Source organism: Sinocyclocheilus rhinocerous, unplaced genomic scaffold (genome assembly GCF_001515625.1).
Source record: "Sinocyclocheilus rhinocerous isolate Xijiao unplaced genomic scaffold, SAMN03320098_v1.1 scaffold241, whole genome shotgun sequence".
Taxonomy (NCBI): domain Eukaryota; kingdom Metazoa; phylum Chordata; class Actinopteri; order Cypriniformes; family Cyprinidae; genus Sinocyclocheilus; species Sinocyclocheilus rhinocerous.
The window spans coordinates 2,553,924-2,570,325 of NW_015659312.1; the positions used below are offsets into that span (position 1 = coordinate 2,553,924).

A 16,402-nucleotide genomic window follows, 5' to 3' on the forward strand; every position below is an offset into this window, starting at 1 on the left:
ACACACACACACACACACACACACACACAGTGTTTGCTGTTTACAGGATCCAGGCTAACTGTGTCCTAAGACCAACTAGCCTCTACAAAGCCATAACTGCCTAAATAACCTTTGACTCTATTGGTTGTATCACCAGGGGCTGGCCAGTGACCTTCGCCCTAACTGGATGATCCAAAACTGGCACCTCTCTTTGACACAAGGTCTAGACAGAGACAAACAATGAGCTCTAAAAATGTATTTTTGTCATTTCTACACCAAAAGTGGTGCATTACACAGATGATACTTCAATTAGGTCATATGGCAATTGTATTAGGTCATATGGTGAGACAGTAATATCCATGTCACACTGTATAATAAATCAATTGCTAAAATGTATTTCTGTTGAAATAAACAAAACTACACAGTTAACAACGTTGAGTATAAGTAACATTAGTATGAATTCACCTTCAGTAACTAGGAATGCACCAATAATTCTGGCTGATACAGAAAACTATTTTCAAGCTATGGATGATATTAAAAATAAATTAAATGAAAAAAAAATAAAACACTATGTGTTTAGCATTAATTGATGTTAAAAGTATATTTAAGCACTAAAAACACTAAACATCAATTAATGCTAAAAACAAAGTATATATTAATGCATAAGAATGCATTTTAAATTAAGAAAAAAAAATTAATTTAACAGTGTAAATAAGTTATGTTAATTAATTTACTTTCATATGGTGAGACAGTAATATGCACATCACACTGTATAAATTACTATAATTACTATACTTTCAATCCATTACTAAAATGTTATCCTGACAAAATAATAATAAAAAAATACTGTACAGTAAATAACACTGACATTGGTTTAATAAGCTCACCTTCAATAACTAGGGATATGCGATGCAGATAATTATTTTTATTTTATAGATTATTAAAAATAATGTAAATTAAAAAATTAACACACTAAAAAAATCTATTAACACTAAAATCGTAAATGCTATAAGTGAATTTCCTTATTTTAAATGAGGAAAAACTATCTATACAAAAAATTAATATAACAGTGATAACAAATTATGTTAACTGTTATTGTTTTTAAAGATTAACTTGCTAAGTGAGTGTTAGATAACAGCAAAAAAAATCAATATGTAAAAATAGGGGAAATAAATGATTAAAAATCCAATATCGACTAATCTAAAAAATCTCTAAAAATAGTTTTATCGACTAAAAAAAATCTCTAAAAACATAGATACACCATGCATCCCTATGAATTTTTCCTAGCAAACCTAAAATTGGGGGGGGAAAAAATACATTATTATTATTCTTTAGAATGCATTAACTGCCTACTGACATCTATATTTATCACAAACTTGATTTGCACCTCTCATATACCAAGTGAGTTTGCTAGCACTAATCTTATGGCTAACAATTCTTAAGGGGAAATTACTTCATACATTTTCAAATGTCAAACTATCTGTTGGAATAGAAAAAGGTGGAAGATCAACAGAAAATAGCAAGGGATGTTGTTTGTGTGTTTAAATTGTCTCACCTGGCTAGAAATGAGAACTGCACTTAAATGCTCAACTTTCAAAAAGGAAGCATACTTTTGAAAAAGAAATTAGAAATAATTAGAAATATTCCTTATTACTGTTAAATAATATATATATATATATATATTACATATACAACAAGCTTGTGTCACATTGCTCATGTAAAATGTTTGCACTGCTTAGGTTACAAAAGTTAATTGCTAGAGATTAGTTGCCGGCAAATTAGAATTTCTCTGATTTTTTTTTGGTACAAACCCAGCTTATTTTTAGCACAAACTACAAAAGGCTTGCATATAGATGGATTTCCCAATATCCTCATGGGTCAAAGACCACACATTTCTACTAAGAATCTTGGGAACTGACCAGACCTGAACTTTCTCTCTCTGTTCTACATACGTACATCCAGGACCACATCCTTTATTCATTCGGCTGGCAATAAGGAACAATGGAAGGCCGTGAGCAGACCTTTGTCCCAGATTATTTTGTAAATGTGGTAAAATCATCTCAACAGGAAAAGAAAAACAATGCACTGGCCCCCTGACATCAGTGAAGAGTTTCCTCTCGCTCTCATCCAAACCTGACAGCAGCACATAAACAACTTACCTACACATAAAATGTGATATGGTCAATATAAGAATGTGCAGAACTACAGATCTTTCCTTTCTGTTCTTCTGCACATCTGAGACCTTAAAATGGCTGAGTGAGGCATTTAGATGGCAAATCCTCTCACAGATCCTCTGGACAAGGCAGGGGTCTATGGTGAAAACCTGAAACCCAAACAGCCAGTGACGTACTGGCCGTTGCAACACAGAGAACATGGGAACCATCTCAATAACACTGTGGTGAAATAAAAGGTTATTTAAAAGACCAAAGTGGTTTGATAACACTCAAAACAGTTGGTTCTGAGGTCCAGAACATATTGGCATAAAGACACTTTACTTACCCTTGTGCCGTTTTACAAAACCTTTCTTTTGTGAAAGATAAATGAAGATAGATTTGGTAAACGTCTTTTTTTTTTTTCTGTCCATATGGAAATCAACGGTCATTCTTCAAAACATCCTTCCACATAATAAAAGAAAGTCACACAGGTTTGGAGAAACACAAGGGTGAGTAAATTATAACAGAATTTTCTTCTTTTTTTTTGTGCACTATCCCTTTAAGAGCATCTACACTTACTACACACATCTTTACTGTGATTATAAGCTTAAAAGCACACAGACAGGCGTCAGTCTCTAGATCATTCATGAGTCAGGCATCCGAAAGCATATCCTGACGTACTACAGCAAAGCTTAGACAAATACTCACAGGTCATTCAAACGTATGTATATTCTCTCCTGTCTAAAATGTGTTGTCAACACACTTTGAATAAAATGTCATCCTTAACTAGAAATGTCATCAGTGAATAACTGCAACACTACACTACAGTGTTACTGTTACCACAGCCGATGTATTGCATAACACAACATAGTTCAAACGTAATTAAAAACCTGTTGGCAATCTTATGAGACATTTTAAAACCTATGTTTACATATGAGTAAGGAAATAACAGTGCTCATACGATGTGCTACATTATACCAGCATTAATGTAGGCTACAGTAAACGCTCGGGCTTTAATCTTCTGTTTGACACTTCTGAAACTATCTAGCTGGGAGCGCGGATGTCATTTTATAAGCGACAACTCACCCCTCCAAAAAGCGTTTATGTTTATTAAATTAGAATATACCTATTGGACCTTCTTTGTGTTTTGACGAGCGTCTTCTGTTTACTGCTTTTTCAAGAACACCGCTCCCTGCCTTCTTCGCAGACGCCATCTTCCTCAAACACGAATTATTACCTCCCCACTCTGTTCTGTCTGGACATACCTTAACGGAGACCACGCCTACATTAAAATCAATAGCCAATAACGCGTCAGAGAACAATCAAAGCACCTATCACATAGTTCTCATTTCATAGTACTGCCCATCATGCTGCCCATATTAAGCCAAATGACCCTCCTATAACGTCAAAATACAATAGCCTACAATAAAATAAATATGCCAGTTTCTCTAGTGTCATTTAATGGCCAATTTGAGTATCAAGTGCATTTATTTATTTATAATAATAATCTACCTCAGGACACACTAAAAATATGACTCACATCAAAATATCCACACAAAGCTAAATGTTTTATACAGTTTATTCAAATCATTAGCAGAAATGTTCGATTTACTACTGCTAAACACAAACAAGCTTATCTTCAAACTATTACTATGCAGGTTGCTCTCTCAGTTAGTCTGCTCTCACTTTGTATTGTCATTTAATTGTCAATTTGAGTATCCAGTGGAGTCTGTCTGTCTGTTTATTTATTCCCCAGGACACACTTAAAATGTGACATTCATCAAAATATCCACACAAAGCTAAATGTTTAATACAATTCATCCAAATCATTAGCGGATGTGTTTGATTTACCACTGCAAAACACAAACAAGCTTATCTTCTAAACTATTAGAGAGATTCAAGATACTGACAGCAGGCTCGAGATGCTAAAATCACCACTTAAACAATTGATCTCAAATAATACACAGGGTTCACTTTTCCATTGTCTGTCTATCTTGTTAACATGGACCCTTTCCCTGTTTCTCCAGCTATGGCTTCTCAAGCTGAATGTCTTCTCCACAGGTGGCCACATCCTGATAGGGGCCTTGCTGATTGGAGCGTTGAATTTGATGGTAAGCTGAGTTGCAGTCATCCAGGTTTAGACCCTGTTGAAGGATTTGTGAAGGTCACTTTTGTGAATACGCAGCATGTTAATAAGAAAAAGAAAATGTAGTGGGGATAGACATACCTCATAGATATTCTCTTCCTCCTGTCCTTTCTTCCTCTCCAGTTCATTCAGCTTCTTTGACTGGAGGAATAAAGTTGAACATCATCATCATCATGGAATCACTTTATTTATTTGTTTGTTTAATGTTGTGTGTGGTGCAGTTTTCTTTTTTATATGCTGTATGGAATACATCCAATATGTTGAATCAACATTAAATCAGCATTACACAATCAGTGTGTCTGACCTTACAGAGGAGCATGGTGCCAGGGATCAATACACACATCAGCAGCAACACTCCTTCTGCTGTAATAATGCTGTTCTTCACACTCTCGCTGAGGTTTAGGGTTTTCTGCAAAGGTTCTAATTAAAGAGAATGTCTTAACTCCTGAAGACTTTTCAGAAAAGACAAGTAGATCAAACTGACCATGGACCATTGTCTTAAATAAAATCAGAGAAAAATGAAACAAACAGACAAAAATAGATGTCAAAAGAGCTGACACTTTCACTTCCTCTGACAATAAAACTTGCATGTGTGTATATAAGGAGAGTTAAGTAACACAAACTTAGCATGAATGAGTGGAATTTGGTTTTATGTCATTGAATGGGTTATTTGTGTTTGCCTAACTCAGCCAATTGAAAGATTTATGGGGATCATTGCACAATGCAGCCTCTTAAGAGAGCTTGAGTGCTTGCATTGTTATGTTTGTGACTTTCATATTTATGTAGGGAAGAATAAATAGTTAGACAGTGGGCCTACATCAGATTATGTATAACATTAAAATGCATAATTATAAGTTATATAAACAGTATTTATTATAGACTGCTTTTCAAAAGCTTGAGGTCAGTAGGATTTTTTTCGATTACAAAAGAAATTCTATGTCAAATAAATGCGGTTCTTTTGAACTTAAATAAAAAATAAAAAATTGAACAGTAGTGCATATAGTTGTCTGAAAATGTTTCTGTGATACTGACAAGAAATAAAATGAAGTATACTTAAACATAGCTGTGGTCTGACTTACTGTATACTTGAAGGAAGGTACCATGGGTAAAGATGTGAAGAGTGTCATGATTCAGTTTACACTGGTACAAGCCAGTATCACTGAGACGGACACTCTTGAAAAACAGCAAATGACATTTGACTTCATCTTTTTCTTCTATTACATCTTCGGACTGATTTACTATACTGGGCATTGTGGTACCATTGGTGTTTTGAATATTTATGATCCAGGTGACATGGGGTTTCTTGTTCCAGTGGTAGCAGCAACGGATGGTGGCTTCATGGGAGAGAGCCACACGCTCAAGTGGCTTATCCGCCTCCAGTTTCAGCTCTTTTAAATCAGCGTTGGCAACAGCTTATGCAAAGGACAATAAACCAAAAAGCCATATAATAATATGCTATAATTTTGGATGGCAGAACAGCAGAGCAAAGTATTCATGTGCAAAACAATCCATGAGCATAGTCTGGGGTTTCTTTAAGATTTGCTTATATGTGATTAAAACCTCTTATATCAAAGCATCTTAATATATGGCTTTAATTTCCCCCCAACAGGCAATAACTTCAGTCCACATGATATCAGCATGTTTAAATCTATTAGCTAAACCATACACTTCCCACCCACAAAATGCTGTTTAGACAAGACTTGTCATGTGAAAAGCTACTCAATACAGTGTAAAATTAAATTAGACCCTTAAAATTGAAAGTCACACTGAAAAAGACAAAGGGGTAAAAACTGGTGAAAAATCTAGACACTGGTAGCAATAAGATGCAAATTGAAACAGCTGCTCTGAGAGGAAATCAGCTTCACTGAAGCAGAACACAGACGTGCAGATGGAAACTTTGTGTACTTCGTTCTTTTGTAGGCGATAAAAAGTTTATTACTGAATTTGAAATGGTAGGCTTTCCAAAAACTACATTTAAATTGCTCTCTATATTTTTTGTGCTCAAAGAGAGCTCAGATTATTTTAAAACCAGTTAATAATAATGAAAGTTTAACAAATATAAAAATTTTACATTAAAACCAACATCACATACACACATTAAATATATGCTATTCCTTACCTTCCCAGAAGCACAAGAAAATGACCAGTTTGAACGGCATTTTCTCTAATAAACCCGATAAACTCTCCTGATAAAAAACTTCTTGCTGCTCATCAGTAAATGTGCCTTTCAAGTGTTTGTCTTCCTGTATCATCTAAACCCACCCATTCTTCTATTTCAGTTTGTGGTGAACACACGCAAATACGGGGGCTGGACAAAATAATGTGAACTCCTGGAAAATATGCAATATTTCATTATTAATGTGTTTAACCAGCATTCGCCTTTAAAATAGCTTCTAACGTCTTAGAAAAGATTCATACAACTTTCGAATAGTCTCTAGTAATCTGCCAGTTGCTTTAGAGATGGGAATCTGCTTCTCACCCTTCTCTCCAAAACTGCCTACAGTGGTTTAATAATATTCATGTCAGGTGATTTGTTTGGCCAGGGCAGAAGTTCATCTTGGTGCATTCCAGCCGTCCAGGCAGTATGATCATCATTATTTTTTCACCCATTTTACCACTGGTGTCTCTGATTAAAGTTTTATCAGTTGTAGCTTTACAGTTTCATGTATGTCGGTTTTGTGAAGTTCTCTGTGGTCAGTTTTTGTGGTCTTCAAAGTGAATTTTGAGGTTTGCTGTCACTTTGCTGCAGAAGTTCTGCATTGTTTGGACACAGTCCCGTTTAGTGTTTGATGGTCCCTATCATTCACTTTCAGTCTTCTCTGATGAAGTCTTGCCATGCCTTGTGTATGCAGTCATAATCATAAAGACTTTTGTTCGTAAAACACCAAAACAACTGGGTCATTAAGGTTACAGATGCTCCTGCAAAAAAGGCTCCCATGATTTTTTGGAAGTCATAACAAGTCACCCATTTTACCCCCAATTTGTATTAAACACAACTTATACTATACACAAAGCAGAGAATATAGACATAATAACTGGATAAAGATAATTGGATTTTTGTTTTTCACTGTAACATATACAAATGATATTAACCCCATAAAAACATTTATTTGTCCAACCTCTGTACATTCTTCTCTATTTTGGATTATGGGGTAAACCGTTAATATCAACTGAATGCTGCTGAAAATAAGGACAATAAACGCTCAAATCATTTTTGATCGTTTATTTAAAAAAAAGAAAAAAAAAAGTACCTAAATTTTTATGTATCTTACATATAAAATCAAAGCCCAAATACACAGAATAGTCCTTGCATAATCATTTATATAGACGGACAGCAATGCCTGTAATGAGTGGACTTCTGTACACACAATTACATAAAAGACAGTCATGCATTGCAGAGGCTTTAAAAGATCTAAAAAAGAGCACTCAGTACTAAGCACTCAGCCATTTTTAAGAACAAATGAGTGGAACTGCTATAATTTGGCAGGTCTGGAGCAAAATATCAGATTAATATTTAACACTGAACATCGCTAAAAAGGACACCCGTGCCTGTCAGCTGGACTTAAAGAGCCCTTTAGAAATAAAAACAAACCCAATCTGCACAAGGCACCCTATAAATAGATTTAAACATACAGATATATCACTATGTATGCGTATATGTGACAGATACACATGAAAATTTTAAGGAATGAGAGAGAATGACACCACACCCAAAACCCCGTCTTATCAATTATCAAGGGTTCAAGGCTTAACTTGAAACTTTCTAATCGAATTTAAATTGTGGTCAGTTCCACATCAAAAATAAGACTCTTGCCATAAAAGTGAAATTCAGTGAAGCCTTTTTTTTATAGTTAAGGGTGCACTTTGACTCTCTCAGTCCTTTTATAATAGGCAATGCATAGTATGGTAATTACATAATTTTCCAAGAAAATCAAAACAACAGAATCAAAGGAAATTAATAAACCACCCATTCAAGCAATCGCGAATAAAAAAAAAATTGTGCAAAGGGACTGTAGGAAAGTGAAGTAGGTAGAACAGATCTTGCACCATGATAGTTTCATTACCAAACTTTAAACATTTTCGTTTGCTACTTCTAAAAGGACAAAAATATGAAGGGATCAACACTGCTGACCAGAATGCAAGACCTCTGGCAAATTGTTCTGATAAACCATTTTGTAAAGGTAATCAGCTGGGAAAAGAGCGGGAAAAGGCCTTACTGAAATCACAAATATCAACACAATTACAATGAATATAAATCACAATATGTAACAAATAAGGTAAAATAAGTTGCATAATTTGGAAGTCGGTCGAGGGTAAAAAGACCTGTTGCAGTAGCATCATGAATACATGAAAATAATTACAGTACTGGTGAGAAAACCTACAGTTTGTGTTCCTGTCTCCAAACTCAAAGATATAACATCATCATCAACCCCTGCATGTGCCTGATTCTCTGTGGTCTGGTTTCCAAATAAGACAGGGAGAGCAGAAGAGAAAAAGCTGGTCCCTTAAGCTGGAAATCATGGACTGACAATGAGAATCAGGATACTTCTCTATTACCGATACAGCAATTCAGTTCTGAACCAACTTAATTCCTTCTGTCTTAAATAGGATAAGCCAACACATTTACAAGCCAATGCATCCACTTCACCATTTTGTGGGTTGACCCAGCAGCTAAGGCGAACACTCAAGAGTTTGGAAAGGGGTGGGCGACGAGATCGGACCCCCTTACAGCTCAGTAAGTCATTCCAATTTACAGCTGACCTCCCCATGCAAGGCAAAAGTGTTTATATATCTAAACTTTGTTCCACTATAATTTCTTTGGTCCTGCTTTTAAAGAAAGCGACTCCCTAAAATAAAATAAACTTAGAGACATCATTACAAGCAATTACAGAAAAAAACTATATTTTTGCAAACTGTAGAGTAATTGTACTGGAGAACATAAAGACAGAAAAAACTGAATTATCAGAAATGACTAATACATTTACAGCCACAGACACAGAATTTGCATAGTGCACACAAATAGGCAATGTGTGATGATTATCTTAAGATCTGAGTTGACCTACCAGAATACAATCTGCAGCACCTGCATTAGAGAACGCTATACATTGTGCATGCTTCCCATTATAACAGCACCGATGTGTGGATGTACCTGCAAGCTGGTCATTCAAAATGCTACATAATATGTGCATATTTCCTCACAACCACAATGTCAAACCCTGACGAGATCTCTCACCATCAATGCCTGCCTTGTTTTCACTTCAGAGGGGTTAGGCATAACAAAACAAGCCCACCTTCCTCAAACCTTCTCTCTACTATCTTTGTTCATCCATCTGCTGATCTATCCTACTTAGCACTTCTTTTCTGATTCACAGAGCAACAACAGAACTTCTGGTAAGAAGATAAAACAAAAGAAAAACAAGGTTAAAAAAAAAGGTCCATACTCTTACTCTCACTCTCCATTTTACAACAATTTGGCCAATGCATGCAACAACGGTTCTACATATATCCTTTTGAATATCTATTATTTTTGAAAATACATGTAATATAGCACGGCAATAATTATTAGGATGAGTGAACATCTTGAAATGTGTATAATAAAAAGGCAAAAAATAAAAGGGCACATTATCTGTTTAAATTACCTTATTGAAAACCTACTAAACTACAGTTTGAGAAGCAGGCTTCATATGCATCAGACTGCATTCACAAAGAGGCAACTATACTTTTATATGAATATAGATAGTCTTTTGGTACTAAATTACTTTTGACATGCTTATCTTTGTGTGTGTGTCTGTGTGCGCATGTTTCTGTATGTTACATTGCTTCCACATGTACACGTAGCATTTCATTCGGATATCTCTCTAGGTGTTGCACATTTCTTTGGCATCTTTTGGCAAGACTGTCTCTCATACCTCTCAACAGAAACACATACACAATCATTCAAGGGCAAGGATCACTATCATTTCGCAACACCCACTTCATTTCATTTCTCAGTGGCATGGAAAGTGCTGGAGGCCTGCTGACAATCTTCAGAAAGGACAGTTGAGAAGAGAGAAGAGATAGAGCAGGAACATTCAGGCAGAATTAGTCAATCAGCGAATCCCTCGAAAGCAAGTCTTGAGTCCAGCACATACAGTAATCTGAGGACAAAGAAGACAGATGATAGAAATGGAATTGCTATACTTTCAAAAAAAAAGAGAATGGTGCTATATAAAAATGAAGATGATACACATAAAAAATATGGTTTTGTGTTTGGTATGTGGTAGTACCTTGTAACAGCAGGTTGTGAAGTTTCTCAGTTGTAATGGCCCCCCTGAAGTGAATATTTAGCAAGAGCTTCTTGCAACTTATAATGGTCCTCCTCAACAGCCTGGGAACAAACACAACATCAGAGATGCATATTAGGTAGGGCACCTCTCTCAGCTTATTCATCTCGCTCAGATAAAGTTAAATTTTTCGGTAACACTTTGATGGTCCCTTTTGAACATTCTGTTGACAATAAGTAATGTTGCACCTACATGTCTACTAACTCTCATCAGAGTATTAGTAGACTGTTTGCTTAATATCTGCTAACTCTTTATTGTCATGGTCTCCCAACAGACAGCAAGTACGTCAACTTATTCTAACCCTAACCCTACCAATCTATTAATACTCTACTAATACTCTAATGAGAGTTAGTAGACATGTAGGTGCAACGTTACTTATAGTCAACAGAATGTGTTAAAGGGACCATCAAAATAAAGTGAAACCAATTTTTCTCCTCTTCAAGAACTGAAGAACTGACCCTATTCTCTTTCACAAAAGTATTTGTGTTCTCCTTGCCTGCAATCTCTTCAGTTGCTCCCCAAGAGTCTGCAGTCTCCTCTGCACCTCCTCCATGCGTTCCTCAGAAAGCACTAGAGGAGCACTTATCCCTCTTTCCTCTTCTCCTTTATTCCCTCCATCTCCCCCACTCTCTTCTTCAGTTCTTCCTTCTGTGCTGGATTCCTCCACTGAGAAGGAAAAAAAGGCATTGCGGATTTCAATATCAATCAATAATTTATGACCGTTTTTCACATTTCTAAATGGTTTGGTGAGGAGGGAGCACAGCTGTACTTTATGATTAAATGTGAGGTTGAACCTCTTCAGCTTAAAACCTGAAGCAATATTGTGTGCATTACCTGACGACTGACCTCCATCTGCCTCCTGGCTTTCAGGTGCATTTTCCCCAAGAGTCTGAGAGTCATCTGACAGGCTAATACTGCCGACCAATAGCCTCTTCAAATACATGACTGCGAGAGGTATACAAGCAAAATAAGATTAAGTACAGCATGAAATTATAAGTCTTCACTGTCAGACCTGCATAAAATGACACATTTTATGACCTTCATCCAAAGCACCAATAGCAGACTTCTCTGGAGGGGCGTGGCTATGGCTGAGCAGGTCAAAGCCATTGGCTGCTAGGTAGTCTATGAGTGAAGAATCAGTTTCTCTACTCTTCTCATCAGTAAGACTGTCTTTAAATCGCCCTATGGTGAAATAAAGTAACACACAGTCATATTAAAATACCATGGTAAAATTACTTGGATAGATTTAAAGGGATAGTTCACCCAAAAATGAAAATCACCCCATGATTTACTCACCTTCAAGCCATCCTAGGTGTATATGACATTCTTCTTTCAGACGAATACAATTGGAGTTATATCAAATAATGTCCAGGCTAATCCATGCTTTATAATGGGAGTGGATGGTAGCCCAAAATTTGAAGTCCCAAAAATTGCACCCATCCATTATAAAAGAAGTCCACACGGCTACGGGGGGTTAATTAAAGGCCTTCTGAAGCGATGCGATGCATTTGTGTAAAAAAAATATCAATATTTACAACTTTATAAATCTTAATCTCTAGCTTCCGCTAACTGTCGTACGCACGTTCACGAGAGAGTGGCGTCCAGCGGATGACGTAGGACGTAGACAAACGCGGTGACGAACGCGGAAGTGATGAACGTGGAGGCGCAGAGGAGAGAGCAAAACAAAACACCGGTCACGAATTAGTAGTATAAAACGAGGATTTGTAAAGAAAAATGTCAGAGGATTTCAATATAAGCCAAGAGGACACTGGTTATTCTTTGCTGTAAACAAAACTTGTTTCTCGCGAGACTAGCATATTTTCACCGGAGCTTATGCTACGTCTACGTCCTACGTCATTCACTGGATGCTACTCTCTCGTGAACGTACGTAAGACAGTTAGCGGAAGCTAGAGATTAAGATTTATAAAGTTGTAAATATGGATATTTTTCTTACACAAACGCATCGCGTCGCTTCAGAAGGCCTTTATTAACCCCCCGGAGCCGTGTGGACTTCTTTTATAATGGATGGGTGCAATTTTTTGGACTTCAAATTTTGGGCTACCATCCACTCCCATTATAAAGCATGGATTAGCCTGGACATTATTTAATATAACTCTGATTGTATTTGTCTGAAAGAAGAATGTCATATACACCTAGGATGGCTTGAGGGTGAGTAAAGCATGGGGTAATTTTCATTTTTGGGTGAACTATCCCTTTAATATCTATTTCCAAGAGCCAAAAGTCTCACCACTGCGACTTTTCAACAGGTCTCCTCCATTTTCAGTGGGGCTAAGAGGGGGATGCAAACTGGAGAAAAGAAATGGAAATCATTTTAAAGATTGAAGTCAGCTTTGAGCTTGCTAGCTCGACAGCACCTTCAAAAGGACGCCCAATTACTCTTATGGGGATATTTGCCAAAAACACACTCACGGGCTGTATACAGGTCCAATGAAGCTGCTAGGTATGCTGTTGCCTCTTTCTCTGGTTAGCTTATTCCCGTCCCTCTTCTTCAACTCGTCGACCGTAGTCTTAATCACCTCTGTCCAACTGGAACAAAATAGACTGTGAGTGTCATATCAAATTACATGTTTTGGATTTCAATTTTTTAAGTGGGATCTCATATCATCTGCCTGCCAGTCATTCGTGTAAGTGTTAAATATAAATGGCTTTATATGGTTCACACTCACTTTTTCCTCTCCCCGATGGACTGAGCCACTAGTTCATAGATCTGTGCTCCGCTGTCCCAAGTGAAGATAACATAGAGGGCCTTCGGGTCTGATGGAAAAAACAGAAGTAACTTTATATCAAATTCACGTTATTCAGAATAAAACATGCTAATTCTCACTCACTCACCAGTGGCCACATCTCTGAGGAAAACAGATTCTAGTTTGATGATTGGACTCAGCATCTGTTTGCCTTCCTGAATGGCTATGTTGCTTTTGCTCTGACACTTCAAAACCATCTTATCATCCTGCTTCTGAAGCAAGACCAGCATGTCTGACAGCAAAACACAGTGCACATCTGCAAACACACACAAAAAGTATGTTGAGTAAGAGGCTGCATTCTTGATTATGGAAGCAATAAAAAGGCAAAAAAAAATGTGTCAATTTGCAAGAAAATTTTCATTTGGGGGAGTGTGTCGACGGGGCTTACCGATCGCTTTCTCCTTGGTCACCCTCCATGTCAGAGGTCCTTCAAACAGCATTATTCTGGTGGTCAGATCAATGTTCTGATGAACAGAGAGAAGAGCGGATCATATCAGCGCCAGAGTGTCTGCATTAGTAACATTAGTACCTCACACATGAGACTTCAAGATATTTCTCACCTTGTACTCACTGTAGAGGTCATTGCTCGGTTTCAGTCCTGAGGTGTCCAGCCGGCGCTGATAGTCTTTCAAAATCTGAGTTGAAGATGGGTAGAAGATGTTGAAGTTGAAGATGGTTGTTGGGAAAATGCATATTAGAAATTATGAATTAAGTTTAAGCAATCCATATAGGGTGGGTGGTATGACCAAAATCTTATATCACAGTATGAAAAAGTTTGTACAGTATCATACTAAATACATACATCACAACATGCTGGAATGTAGTAATGCCTGTATACTGCCAGACCACACATCCTTACAGTAAACCCTGTTTAGATGAAGGAACTTCTAATGAATTCTCACCAGCAGGTTCTCCATGAGTTTAACTTCTTCATTGACATGGTTGAGGATCTTGCGGCAGGATTCTGCTGCTTGGTTAATGTTCTCTTTTTCTGCTTCATCATCTGTGAGAAATGGACATTGGTTATAAACCAGTTTTTTGACTAATACATTGCAGTTCTTAATGTTTACTTATTCCTGTGATGGCAAGGCAGATACATTTTTTTAGGATTCCTTGCTGAATAGAGAGTTCAAAATAACAGCAAATCTTTTGTAACAATATTAAGGTCTTTAAAGGTCTTCAATTCTGATCAATTTAATCATGCTAAATTATTATCACTATCATTGCGAAATAAAAGTATTTACCCACTATTTTTACTATTTTTGACTTACTGACCCCAAATTTTTGAACTCAAGTGTATTTTATTTAATTAAGAAAATCGATGTGTTAAACTGATATTTTTTTTTATTTGTGGTATTTTTATTTAATCTGTTATTTACTTCGGTTTTACGTCAATTTGCAATTGTTTAGCAACTGTTTTGCACTGTTTGCACAAATGGTTTTATAGAAATAAAGCAGTATTAAGATTTGAAAACCTGTGTTCTTGGCAATGTTTTCCAGCAGAAGAGGGTACTTGGTTAGTCTTTGCATCTCTATGGGAATGATATCCTTCAGCTGTAGCCTCCGACACTGTGGCTTACTCTCTGCCTCCTGCAACACAAACGCAGAACATTTACTTAAAGACATTTTGAAATGCCAAGCCTCCATAACCTATCATAATACATTTATGTGACTGCCGAACAGTTGCAATAACATGGAAAAGAGTGTTTTAAGAGTAAAGGTACCAGTATAAAAGCATTAAAACGGGGATCCTTCTTCTGTCTGCTCTTTATCTGCTCCAGAGCCCAGGACTGGTAGCTACAGAAGCGTGCTGTGAGCTTCTGAAACCACTCTCCCTCTGATCCACTGAACTACAGAGATAAAGACATGTCTATTTGTGTAACAGCTGATATAAGTTCATGTTGTCAAGATGAATGCTGAATGACACAGTGTTGAGAAAGAACATGAAAAACTAGCCTTTAGCACACTCTTTAAGCTACTTACCCTGTTGAGAAGTGGCATGCTTATGATTTTGACAATGTACTCATTCTCCTGCCGCTGTTTTTTCAGGTTCTCATAGAAAGCATCTAAAAAAAATAATGGATTTAAGCTATATCAAGGCTGTTAATGACTATTTAACTTAGCTATTTTTGTATACATAATTTGAAGGGCCATCAAAATCTATTAAAACCATGCAGATTTCAGTGTAGTAATATATTTGAAGTGGATACATACAATGCATCTCTATGATCTCATCGAGGCTGGGGAAGATGGTGGCCAGCTCAGTCACGGTAATGATCTCTTCCCTCTCCAGCGGACGAGAAAACACAGTCTGCAATACACTCAGCATACGGACATGAGCATGCTCTGTCGTAAACAGCTCTGAGAGACACACAGAGAAAAATGTGTTCATCATTGCACCCTGCTACATAGCAGATTCAACAAAATAAGGCACTTGAACCTGTGGATATTTTTTCAACATTCTTGATTGTATTACCGTTGATGACTTCTTGTCTTTTGATTTCCTTCTTGCTCAGTTTTCTCAAGTCCTCAGGAGAAGCAAGGGCCCTCCAGTTGGGCGGGTCCTGCTCGAGCTCCAGGAGACGGGGCTCCATCTCTTCCTGCTGAGGGAAGGGGCCAAAAACAGGACCAGTGACGAGGCCATCAGGCAACAACCCACCTTCCACACTAAGAGACAAATGAAGGGAAAAAATTGAAAAGGGATACATACGTGTTAAGCAGTGTAAAAATAGTTAAGGTAGTGATGATTACATTTTCTGATTTCTATCAGTTACTGAGAAGCCCTTTGTGCTGCTGTCTCCTGTGGACGGTGTGTGTGTATGAGAGTTTCTAAGTGTGTGTGATGGTTAGTCTTTGCCTTACGAGACTGAATGCTGTGGGGAGGGTGAGAGGGGGTGGGAGGTGGAAGTTGACTGCAGGTCCACGTCGCTACGGGAGCGAGACTGCTTGGCCCGGGTAGAGCCACTACGGCGAGAGTGACGGCGCTCCACGCAAAGGCTCTCGCTGCGGCGCACATTCCTGAACACCCAAGAGAAG

The 16,402-nt window shown here is 37.3% G+C and overlaps 3 protein-coding genes across 8 annotated transcripts in view; all 3 read right to left on the reverse strand.

The window, feature by feature from the left end:
- LOC107723485 (hormone-sensitive lipase-like) overlaps positions 1-3,382 on the reverse strand; it is a 23,424-nt gene extending 20,042 nt beyond the window's left edge. For both annotated transcript variants that reach the window (XM_016532127.1, XM_016532126.1), the window contains exon 1: positions 3,259-3,382. In XM_016532127.1, the coding sequence (XP_016387613.1) occupies positions 3,259-3,346 (88 nt within the window). In that variant the 5' untranslated portion in view covers positions 3,347-3,382. The remainder of the gene's footprint in view (positions 1-3,258) is intronic.
- A 313-nt stretch (positions 3,383-3,695) lies between these two features.
- cd79a (CD79a molecule, immunoglobulin-associated alpha) lies at positions 3,696-6,504 on the reverse strand. The gene is made up of 5 exons (XM_016531992.1): positions 6,398-6,504; positions 5,358-5,690; positions 4,583-4,698; positions 4,360-4,419; positions 3,696-4,276 (listed from the first exon to the last, which is right to left on the reverse strand). Exons 1-5 carry the CDS (start codon positions 6,435-6,437, stop codon positions 4,160-4,162), a joined length of 666 nt encoding a protein of 221 aa, XP_016387478.1. The 5' UTR covers positions 6,438-6,504; the 3' UTR covers positions 3,696-4,159.
- Positions 6,505-7,499: 995 nt separating this feature from the next.
- Positions 7,500-16,402, reverse strand: part of LOC107723498 (rho guanine nucleotide exchange factor 1-like) — a 40,697-nt gene continuing 31,794 nt past the window's right edge. For 4 of the 5 annotated variants that reach the window (XM_016532155.1, XM_016532154.1, XM_016532153.1 and 1 more), the window contains 18 exons: positions 16,229-16,384; positions 15,843-16,033; positions 15,581-15,727; positions 15,350-15,432; positions 15,091-15,216; positions 14,842-14,956; positions 14,269-14,369; positions 13,927-14,001; positions 13,755-13,830; positions 13,455-13,622; positions 13,289-13,376; positions 13,032-13,148; positions 12,850-12,908; positions 11,640-11,783; positions 11,436-11,546; positions 11,098-11,267; positions 10,545-10,645; positions 7,500-10,415 (listed from right to left, as the gene is read on the reverse strand). In XM_016532155.1, coding sequence (XP_016387641.1) covers positions 10,571-10,645; positions 11,098-11,267; positions 11,436-11,546; positions 11,640-11,783; positions 12,850-12,908; positions 13,032-13,148; positions 13,289-13,376; positions 13,455-13,622; positions 13,755-13,830; positions 13,927-14,001; positions 14,269-14,369; positions 14,842-14,956; positions 15,091-15,216; positions 15,350-15,432; positions 15,581-15,727; positions 15,843-16,033; positions 16,229-16,384 — 2,002 coding nt within the window. In that variant the 3' untranslated portion in view covers positions 7,500-10,415; positions 10,545-10,570. The remainder of the gene's footprint in view (positions 10,416-10,544; positions 10,646-11,097; positions 11,268-11,435; positions 11,547-11,639; positions 11,784-12,849; positions 12,909-13,031; positions 13,149-13,288; positions 13,377-13,454; positions 13,623-13,754; positions 13,831-13,926; positions 14,002-14,268; positions 14,370-14,841; positions 14,957-15,090; positions 15,217-15,349; positions 15,433-15,580; positions 15,728-15,842; positions 16,034-16,228; positions 16,385-16,402) is intronic. The other variant, XM_016532157.1, reaches the window with a different exon arrangement.